The sequence below is a fragment of the Balaenoptera acutorostrata genome, chromosome 8 (genome assembly GCF_949987535.1).
Source record: "Balaenoptera acutorostrata chromosome 8, mBalAcu1.1, whole genome shotgun sequence".
In the NCBI taxonomy this organism is placed as follows: Eukaryota; Metazoa; Chordata; class Mammalia; order Artiodactyla; family Balaenopteridae; genus Balaenoptera; species Balaenoptera acutorostrata.
Genome location: NC_080071.1, coordinates 57000685 through 57012765, shown reverse-complemented (window position 1 = coordinate 57012765; position 12081 = coordinate 57000685). Strand labels below are relative to the sequence as shown.

Below are 12081 nucleotides of genomic sequence, written 5' to 3'. Positions count from 1 at the left end.
AGGCTGGCTGAATGGATACAAAAACAAGACCCATACATATGCTGTCTACAAGAGACCCACTTCAGACCTAGGGACACATACAGACTGAAAGTGAGGGGATGGAAAAAGATATTCCATGCAAATGGAAATCAAAAGAAAGCTGGAGTAGCAATTCTCATATCAGACAAAATAGACTTTAAAATAAAGACTATTACAAGAGACAAAGAAGGACACTATATAATGATCAAGGGATCGATCCAAGAGGAAGGTATAACAATTGTAAATATTTATGCACCCAACATAGGAGCACCTCAATACATAAGGCAAATACTAACAGCCATAAAAGGGGAAATTGACAGCAACACAATCATAGTAGGGGACTTTAACACCCCACTTTCACCAATGGACAGATCATCCAAAATGAAGATAAATAAGGAAACACAAGCTTTAAATGATACATTAAACAATATGGACTTAATTGATATTTATAGGACATTCCACCCAAAAACAACAGAATACACATTTTTCTCAAGTGCTCATGGAACATTCTCCAGGATAGATCATATCTTGGGTCACAAATCAAGCCTAGGTCAATTTAAGAAAATTGAAATCGTATCAAGTATCTTTTCCGACCACAACGCTATGAGACTAGATATCAATTACAGGAAAAGATCTGTAAAAAATACAAACACATGGAGGCTACACAATACATTGCTTAATAATGAAGTGATTACTGAAGAAATCAAAGGGGAAATCAAAAAATACCTAGAAACAAATGACAATGGAGACACGACGACCCAAAACCTATGGGACACAGCAAAAGCAGTGCTAAGAGGGAAGTTTATAGCAATACAAGCCTACCTCAAGAAACAGGAAACATCTCGAATAAACAACCTAACCTTGCACCTAAAGCAATTAGAGAAAGAAGAACAAAAAAACCCCAAAGCCAGCAGAAGGAAAGAAATTATAAAGATCAGGTCAGAAATAAATGAAAAAGAAATGAAGGAAACAATAGCAAAAATCAATGAAACTAAAAGCTGGTTCTTTGAGAAGATAAACAAAATTGATAAACCATTAGCCAGACTCATCAAGAGAAAAAGGGAGAAGACTCAGATCAATAGAATTAGAAATGAAAAAGGAGAAGTAACCACTGACACTGCAGAAATACAAAAGATCATGAGAGATTACTACAAGCAACTCTATGCCAATAAAATGGACAACCTGGAAGAAATGGACAGATTCTTAGAAATGCACAAACTGCCGAGACTGAACCAGGAAGAAATAGAAAATATGAACAGACCAATCACAAGCACTGAAATTGAAACTGTGATTAAAAACCTTCCAACAAACAAAAGCCCAGGACCAGATGGCTTCACAGGCGAATTCTATCAAACATTTAGAGAAGAGCTAACACCTATCCTTCTCAAACTCTTCCAAAATATTGCAGAGGGAGGAACACTCCCAAACTCATTCTACGAGGCCACCATCACCCTGATACCAAAACCAGACAAAGATGTCACAAAGAAAGAAAACTACAGGCCAATATCACTGATGAACATAGATGCAAAAATCCTCAACAAAATACTAGCAAACAGAATCCAACAGCACATTAAAAGGATCATACACCATGATCAAGTGGGGTTTATCCCAGGAATGCAAGGATTCTTCAATATACGCAAATCAATCAATGTGATACACCATATTAACAAATTGAAGGAGAAAAACCATATGATCATCTCAATAGATGCAGAGAAAGCTTTTGACAAAATTCAACACCCATTTATGATAAAAGCCCTGCAGAAAGTAGGCATAGAGGGAACTTTCCTCAACATAATAAAGGCCATATATGACAAACCCACAGCCAACATTGTCCTCAATGGTGAAAAACTGAAACCATTTCCACTAAGATCAGGAACAAGACAAGGTTGCCCACTCTCACCACTATTATTCAACATAGTTTTGGAAGTGTTAGCCACAGCAATCAGAGAAGACAAAGAAATAAAAGGAATCCAAATCGGAAAAGAAGAAGTAAAGCTGTCACTATTTGCAGACGACATGATACTATACATAGAGAATCCTAAAGAGGCTACCAGAAAACTCCTAGAGCTAATCAATGAATTTGGTAAAGTAGCAGGATACAAAATTAATGCACAGAAATCTCTTGCATTTCTATACACTAATGACGAAAAATCTGAAAGTGAAATTAAGAAAACACTCCCATTTACCATTGCAACAAAAAGAATAAAATATCTAGGAATAAACCTACCTAAGGAGACAAAAGACCTGTATGCAGAAAATTATAAGACACTGATGAAAGAAATTAAAGATGATACAAATAGATGGAGAGATATACCATGTTCCTGGATTGGAAGAATCAACATTGTGAAAATGTCTCTACTACCCAAAGCAATCTACAGATTCAATGCAATCCCTATCAAACTACCACTGGCATTTTTCACAGAACTAGAACAAAAAATTTCACAATTTGTATGGAAACACAAAAGACCCCGAATAGCCAAAGCAATCTTGAGAACGAAAAATGGAGCTGGGGGAATCAGGCTCCCTGACTTCAGACTATATTACAAAGCTTCAGTAATCAAGACAGTTTGGTATTGGCACAAAAACAGAAATATAGATCAATGGAACAGGATAGAAAGCCCAGAGATAAACCCACACACATATGGTCAACTTATCTTTGATAAAGGAGGCAAGCATATACAGTGGAGAAAAGACAGCCTCTTCAATAAGTGGTGCTGGGAAAATTGGACAGGAACATGTAAAAGTATGAAATTAGAACACTCCCTGACACCATGCACAAAAATAAACTCAAAATGGATTAAAGACCTAAGTGTAAGGGCAGACACTATCAACCTCTTAGAGGAAAACATAGGCAGAACACTCTATGACATACATCACAGCAAGATTCTTTTTGACCCAGCTCCCAGAGAAATGGAAATAAGAACACAAATAAACAAATGGGACCTAATGAAACTGAAAAGCTTTTGCACAGCAAAGGAAACCATAAACAAGACCAAAAGACAACCCTCAGAATGGGAGAAAATATTTGCCAATGAAGCAACTGACAAAGGATTAATCTCCAAGATTTACAAGCAGCTCATGCAGCTCAATAACAAAAAAACGAACAACCCAATCCAAAAATGGGCAGAAGATCTAAATAGACATTTCTCCAAAGAAGATATACAGATGGCCTACAGACACATGAAAGAATGCTCAACATCATTAATCATTAGAGAAATGCAAATCAAAACTACAATGAGATATCATCTCACACCGGTCAGAATGGCCATCATCAAAAAATCTAGAAACAGTAAATGCTGGAGAGGGTGTGGAGGAAAAGGAACACTCTTGCACTGTTGGTGGGAATGTAAATTGATACAGCCACTATGGAGAACAGTATGGAGGTTCCTTAAAAAACTACAAATAGAACTACCATACGACCCAGCAATCCCACTACTGGGCATATACCCTGAGAAAACCATAGGTCAAAAAGAGTCATGTACCAAAATGTTCATTGCAGCTCTATTTACAATAGCCAGGACATGGAAGCAACCTAAGTGTCCATCGACAGATGAATGGATAAAGAAGATGTGGCACATATATACAATGGAATATTACTCAGCCATAAAAAGAAATGAAATGGAGGTATTTGTAATGAGGTGGATGGAGTTAGAGTCTGTCATACAGAGTGAAGTAAGTCAGAAAGAGAAAAACAAATACAGTATGCTAACACATATATATGGAATCTAAGGGAAAAAAAAAAAAAAAGGCCATGAAGAACCTAGTGGCAAGACAGGAATAAAGACACAGACCTACTAGAGAATGGACTTGAGGATATGGGGAGGGGGTGGGGTGAGATGTGACAGGGTAAGAGAGTGTCATGGACATATATACACTACCAAATGTAAAATAGATAGCTAGTGGGAAGCAGCCGCATAGCACAGGGAGATCAGCTCGGTGCTTTGTGACCACCTAGAGGGGTGGGATGGGGAGGGTGGGAGGGAGGGAGATGCAAGAGGGAAGAGAAATGGGAACATATTGTATATGTATAACTGATTCACTTTGTTATAAAGCAGATGCTAACACACTATTGTAAGGCAATTATACTTCAATAAAGATGTTTGAGAAAAAAAAATAATAAAATAAAGGGACAAGTCACTTAGAAATGGCATTCTGATTTTAAATTAAGGTTTGGGGAGTTTCTGAAAAACTGTCTGATGACCACAGAGCCGCCAAAACGGCACTGCGGCAAGGAGTCTACCACCACAGCTCTCCTCTGTGTGTCTTTAGCCTGGGAAGGAGACATCAATTCCACCTTCAATGTTTAGACCCTGTTCTACTTGCTTGAGTTATTGATTAATAATGTTCCCAGTTTGCTTTAGTGCTTTCAGAAGCTGTCACTTCCCACCTCTGGCTGTGACATGTATTTGATATATCAATCAGGAAAGTTACCTCTGCTTTTGTTGCCCTAAATATCAGCCAGGCATTTACGTAGCTACATCCCTATTCAGAGCATTGAGGGAGATTGTAGACAGGGATGCTCTTCAGTAAAATTGCAATTATTTGAGCAACTTCACCCCCACCTTACCCAGACTTGGGGAACACTCTGTCATTAGGATCTCTTCCTTTCCCCAGGTGAAAAACTGCCTGTAGGACAGGATAGGTTACAACCATCCGAAGGTACAAATTACTGATAACCCAATGTGTTTTTGCATTTTTAAAGAGATTAAATGTCTTAACCCTAAGGAATTTATTATAATTTTGAAATTTCAACCAGTAAGCAGATAGAAAATATATGTCTTAAATAAGATATGAGGGCTTCCGTGGTGGTGCAGTGGTTGAGAATCTGCCTGCTAATGCAGGGGACACGGGTTCGAGCCCTGGTCTGGGAAGATCCCACATGCCACGGAGCAACTAGGCCCGTGAGCCACAACTACTAAGCCTGCGCATCTGGAGCCTGTGCTCCGTAACAAAAGAGGCCACAATAGTGAGAGGCCCACATACTTGCCGCAACTAGAGAAAGCCCTCGCACAGAAACGAAGGCCCAACACGGCCAATAAATAAATAAATAAATAAATAATTTTAAAAAATAAATAAATAAGATATGAAATGGGGGTGGGGGGGTGTCTTCTGAAATTATGCCATGTAAATAAATCCACTCTTATGGATATATTTGTCCTTTGATTCCTTCATACCAACACAGATACTATAATTTTAATTTCAGTATAAGATGACTTTTAAGACTGAATTTCCAAAACCCTCTAGAGGAAATATTTCCAAATATTAAATTAGCCAGTGTTTGGTAAAGAATAGGACCATCTCAGGTCATTAGGGAAAAGCTAAATTTAGAAAAAAAAAAATCTGTGCAGATGAACTCAAGGTCAATGTTTTCTAGAATATTTTCATTTTATTTCCTGATGATAAGTAGTAGAGTCTGATGCACTCAGGTTGACTTTCAATAAATGTAGGTTACCTGGTTGCCTGATTTGTTTCTTTTGATACTGAAATAGGCCAAACATTTGTATCTGTTCAGAAATGATTTCAGGTTGCTTTTTATTCTAAACATAATCTGTATTCTTTTTTTAGTGGTTACAACATCCCCTCTTGGATGGCATCTATACAGTTCATCACCATTTTTGAGAAATCTTTAAGCAACTTGAGCCTAAGTCGAGCACACAAGCTGCTCATTTGAGGATACCTGTCCCCTACCACCACCACCAGGCGATAAACCCTAGATTCATCTTCTGCCTTAGTCACCCAAATAAGTTTTTATTAATAGTCTGTGTGGGTCTTTTTTAGGTGTAAGTTTTAGAAGTTTTAGGTTTGCATAAAAGTTGAGCAGAAAGTACAGCGAGTTCCCATGTACCCTCTCACCCCACCTCACCCCCAGTTTTTCCCACTGTTAACATCTTGCATTAGTGTGGTATACCTCACCTTATCCTGCCCCCAGCCCCTTGCAGCTGCTGATCTTTTTTCCTGTCTCCATAGTTTTGCCTTAGTCTATAGGTTTCCAACTGTATGTGTGAAACAGGGAACAATTTGACTAGGGTAGGGTCATAGAGATAAAACAAAGGGGATTTAAAGATTTACCATAAAGCACATTCAAAGATAGCATGGGAACTACATTATTTTCACCAACTATATAGATGCATCTACTTATATTTTATTCAACTAACATTAATTGATAACATACTATGTGTCAGCAGTGTTTTAGGTGCTAGAGTTAACAATAGTAAGCAAGGCAGACAGCTTCTCTGCCCTCCTGGAGTGTATACTCAAATTGAGGGTAAAAGAAAAGGACAGAAATTAAACAAAAAATCAAGTATTTTCAATACTGCCAAGTAAGATAATGGAAATCAAATAGGGTTATGTGATAGAGTGACAGCTGGAGACAGTGGTTAGGGAAGGTTTCTCTGAGGATATGACATTTGAGCTAAGAATTAAGAGATAAGAAGCAACTATCCATGCAAGAGAAGGACACTCCAAGCAGAGGGAACTGCAAGTAAAATGGCCTGGAGATGGGAACAAGCTGAGTCTGAAAGCCCATGTGACTGGGTGGAGTGAGCAGGAGAGAGTGTATGGGGGTGAGGCAGGGAGAAGCAGGTGAGATAGGTAGGCAAGACTAGGTCATAACTGGTCCTATAAGCCACAGTAAGGAGTTTCAGTTTTATTTTAATGGGAAGCCACTGGAGGCAGGAAAGTGATATGATCTGATTTACGTTTTTAAATGATCACTCTGGATCTGCAGAGTATCTTAAAAGACATCTTTAAAATAAATACTAACATGAATACACCAAGCGTACTAAAGATGCCAACCAATACAATGCAAATCCTAAAGTAAAAATGGTGTTTCAAGATCATCCTGGCATGTATCTGGTCCTTATCCACAGCACCCCAGAAAAGAAATAACCAGCTGAGACATTAACAGTATTTTTGATTATGTCCACAATCTGCCAAGTTTACCATTTGGTATAGGGATATTTACACTTAATTCCCTACCAAAATGAAAAATCATTTCCATAGGGAACTATAAATGAACACTTCATTAGATGTATTTCTGCTTTCCATGGGAATTCCCTGGCAGTCCAGTGGTTAGGACTCCACGCTTTCACTACCGAGGGCCCAGGTTCACTCCCTGGTTGGGGAACTAAGATCCCACAAGCCACGTGGCACGGCCAAAAAATTAAATTAAATTAAATAAAAAGAAGTATTTCTGCTTTCCACTATAGACTTTTATTTTAAGCTTTGGAAAATCATGCTGTACCTGCAATTAGAAATTGCATTTTAGAAATACAAATGAGAAACGGCTGATGTTCATATTTGGCCAGCAGATGTGGTATCAACACCATGGGACGCTTGGGGATGTGAAATGGAAATTGGCCGACCACAGACCAGGTGCTTTTCTGCTTATTACAGGCCCAGCTCCAGGGGACCAGGCTCCCCTCTCAGTGAGTGATTTTTCTTTCTTAGCTTAAAAAAGAATTGGAACAATAAGTGATTTCCACTGTCTGTCTCTATGGCAACAGGTACCCTAATTTCACCTCTTAGATGGCAACTATACCTATTCACTGAATAGCTTTCAGTCCCTACTATTATGATGAAAAAATTGATTTCATGAAAAATGCTATTTAGGTTATAAGCAAACTTATCCCCCAGCAACCATGAAGTACAGTTTGTAAGAGGTAAAATCATTCATAAGCAGAATATACTCTGTGGGCTTTTCTTCCTTTTCAGCTGTAGGGTATTTATCCCCAACATCTCTCTTCTAGTTGTTTTTGGATGATAAAATATTATTCTTTTCTTCCTTAACATTTATTTTTATTCAATTATGAAAATTGGTCAGGTTCATTGTAAAGAGTTTGGCAAATACAGAAAAAATATAGAAAAGCATATGCAAGAAAATAAGACTCACTCTCCTTATTTAAAAATAATCGCTATTAATATCCTGCTAGTATTTTAGATGTGTATACATATAAATACAACTTAAATGCTATAGTGTATATTTTTTTGTAACCAGACTCTTTCACAAAACATATTATGAGGAATTCTTCACATCATTAAGTATTCTTCTAACATACAATTTTAATGGTTTCAAAGGAGTCCATAATATGGCTTACTGTATTTTATTTAACTTATCCCTCTATGCTGACATTATTAACCATAAATGTTTATGTACACATCTATTGGCTTAGAATAAATCCCTGGATATGAAATACATGGATCAAATGGGATAAACATTTTAAATTATATTGCCAAATTTTCCCCCCAAATTATATCAATTTATTTTCCCACTGAAGGTAGATGGATAAGCGTATCCATTTCCTTAAATTCTTTATCAGAGGTACAGTTTTTAAAAAGAAAAAAATTGCCAATTTGATGGAGAGGGGAAGTATCTCATTATATTTCTTTAACATCTTAAATTTAAAACTTATTTTCAAGTTAAATATGTTTTTACATTTTCATTATTTTTTTAGGGTGAGGAGATACATAAATTGCCTGTTCACCTCTGAAGCAAAGACTATTTGTTGTCCCCTAATATCCATTCTACCTCTGTTTCTTAGTAACAGAAGAGATGACTTTTAGTTGAGCACATAGCCCTTTAAAATAAAGACATTTCCCATTTTCATTTGCAGCTAAGTGTGTCTATGTGTCAACTCCAGGTAGGCAAATGTGATCTATGCTTTTTCAGAGAAATGTCCTTAAAGGGAGAGGATAATGCCTTCTTTTTCCTCTTCATCATTCCTGATGGTTAGAATGTAGATATTATGGTTAGAGCTTCAACAGCCATTTTGGACCATGAGGATGTGCTAGAGATGGCAGAGCAGAAAGCTAGAGGGAGCCTAGGTTCTTAAGAATTTTATGAAAGTGCCACCCTGCATGGCTGGTTTCCATATTTTTATGTGAGAAAATAAAACTTTCTATTTTTAAGCCATGATTAGTTTGCATTTTTAGTTTCATGAAGCTGAACTTAATCCTGACTGATGTAGATTAAGATTTTTTTCCTCATTTTTTTTCTCATTGATTTTTCAGTGCTCTTTCTATTTCAAGGTTATTTACACTTTACCTGGCACACATGTCACAAATTTTTCCAGTTTTTCATTTGGTCCTAATTTTTTTATGGAATTAGGATATGCAGAAATATAGTTACTCTTAAATTTATTTGCTACTTAAATTCCATTATATTTTCAGAAAAATCAGATAACAGTATTAGCTTAGAAATATAAATTCCAGAGAAATAGTTTGTCTCAACCATCATAAGGCAGTACTGAGGCATAATTTTACTTCCTATAGGTATGCGATTAAATGGTTACATTGCAGGCTAAAGTCATTTAGATGATGAGAAATTGTGTATACTTTTGAGGACTTAATCAATAATTCATTGCTTGCTAAAGCAGAGATTTTCCATTTTTAATCTGTGGCGCTCTAGGTTCAAAGCATTGCCTCAGAGGTCTCCACTGGGGCTTAGGTGGGGCTGAGTGGGCCAGCTCTGCCTGCCACTCGCAGTTGAGGTTTTAAAGGCAGTCACTCTGTGTTATTCACTGGAGTTCCACAAAAGAGCCCCTGCCATATGATTTCCTCCCCACACAGAGAAAAAATAGAGAGTAACAATTTCCTACCAGATCATAAGCAGCCAGCATCTTTTTCTGCACATCTGGAATTGCCCCCAGAGGCTCCAGATGAGGAAAGTTGTCTTTCATCACAAGAGAGACGGAGGGAGTATTGTCACTGGTGATGAGCCGAGAGGACAGTGTCAACAGGCACTGCTTCAGACTGGCAATTGGAGGGAGTCCACACAGTTCCTTAACAGACACAATGGCATTCTGTGGGGAAGAAAACATGGAATTACACTTCTGACCACATGACACATCCCCCCCAGCACTTCTAGGTTTACACAAAAGTATATTCATTAAAAGTATACCCTTAAATACATATGAAATTTGAAGCAAACTGGATTATAACCAACGAAAAATGTTGAGATACGCATGGAGATAACACGCAGAGCTAATTCACAACTACACTTCATCTTTCTCAGCTTTTAACAACTGCCACAAATATGCCGCAAAGCAAAGCAGATTATGACCCAAGGCTACACAGTGCTTTTCAAAGCAGGGCTGTGGAATATTCTGGAATATCTGAAATATTCTGGACAATGCACACAAATTAATATTGGCTGATCATGAATATCTTGTTAAATTTGTATCATGATGATCATAAAAGCATGTCAGTGGTTGTACATTGGAGTGCATCTTCTTTGAGTTTTTCCCCTCAAGGTAGCAGCCTGCTATTACTCATCGCCCTCCTTTCACATAACCATCAGTGGTATTCCTTTGTCATCCCACCAGAAATGCACCTGACAGACACACATAATGAAACACGTTTCATGTAAAGCTACATTTTTCCATGTGACAGGCATTTAAAAGATTCATTTGAAGTAGAAATTATGCCTATTAACAATGAACAATACCTAACCTAATGCGTGTCTCATGAATTTAGTGACAATGATGGTATTCATTTTTCTAGTAATTAGGCTCTAAGTAATCCTAAACCAAAAAAAATTTGAGATGAGATAAATTATCAGTACTAACTGGAAAAATTTTATCTATAGCCAACTCTCCTTATTATGTATTTTAAACACGTAATACATGCAAAGGACACATTCCAAGAATTATATAGAACTACATAAAATCTATTTCTAATATATAAAGTCAGGTGTAGAAATGACTTATAACTAATCTAACATAGGGGTTTATAATAGTTATAGAATTATGTCAGAAAAAGTCAGGTAGATAATGCTGATATTTGGAGCCTATTTTTAAAATAGCGGCCAAGGCAACCCACCACAAGTTATATGTTTACAATCTAAGTATTTGTATGTGGTTTATGTAATATAGTATTTTCTACCATTTTGGTGATTTAAAATTGATTTTAAACCCATTCCAGAATTCCTCTGTGAAATAATGTAAAAATAAAGTTTTCACCAAGTCATGGTTTGGCATTCAGCATCACATAACTAAGAACCATGAATGATCATTGGGTTTTGGTGGTGGTTAATTCTGGATTTAAAGCTCAAATTCTTATTTATTAAATGCAATATTGGGGAAATTACTTAACCTCTTCAAGCTTGTTTTCTATTTTGAATGTAGGGATTTTTGGTGAAGGTTACCATAAAAATGTTAGCTAAAGGAGCAAATAAAGTACATTGAAAAATATTCCTCTCCTGTTTTGCTCTCATACATAGACTCCTACTGCTTCTGCCAAACAACATCTTCTTGCACATTGCAGGAACTAAGCAAGCATTTGCCGTTTGATTGTTTCTTAGTAACATGAGCCTAGAATAAGCATATTAAATAGTCTTGAAGAAAAAAGTTTGCAGCCATCTCTGATTATAAGCATTAATGAAGGCAAGAAAACTGACTTTGAATTCCTACATGCTAAGGCTGGGTAATTTACATATACTCCCATTTAATTCTCATAATAATCCTGTGATGTAATTATTACTATTTTTCTTACCTTATGAGGAGAAAACTGATGACCAGATATCTGAAATAATTTGCTCAAGATCACACAGGGATAGAGTTTAATCCAGAATCCATGTCCTTTCAATTAAAGCACATTTCTAAGAGAAGACTAAATAGTTTTCAACAAGTTCAAGTGCTGAATTTTGTTTGTTTATTAGTTTTCTTTGTTTCGTGGAGGGTAATTTATTATTGTTGTACACAAACAACTAAGACATCATCTAATAGGCTTTACATTTGTTTTATATGACTTCAAATACCCTTCTGTGTTCTTATCTGCAAATATTTTACATATATACTCATAATTAGTATGCATGTGTTTGTATATATAAAATTTTGCATATTACATGCACATATAATATTTTATATTCTATTCTTTTCACACTGTTTCATATACACATTCCCATATATCAATTTGGTTTTGTACTAGGGACATTTGATGGATATATAAAGCATTTTGCTACACTGATACTCCATTAGCTGGCTTAGTTCAGGCCAGATTTAACATAGCATTCACCATTAGAAACATAAAATATATCTGTTTTACAGAAATAAAGTTACAGATGTA

General features: G+C 36.6%; 1 protein-coding gene across 6 annotated transcripts in view; it reads right to left on the bottom strand.

Annotated features, from left to right (window-relative positions):
* The window catches only part of PLCL1 (phospholipase C like 1 (inactive)), a 402844-nt gene that overhangs the window by 64351 nt on the left and 326412 nt on the right, over positions 1-12081 (bottom strand). For all 6 annotated transcript variants that reach the window (XM_007190476.2, XM_007190477.2, XM_007190481.3 and 3 more), the window contains one exon: positions 9615-9818. In XM_007190476.2, the coding sequence (XP_007190538.1) occupies positions 9615-9818 (204 nt within the window). The remainder of the gene's footprint in view (positions 1-9614; positions 9819-12081) is intronic.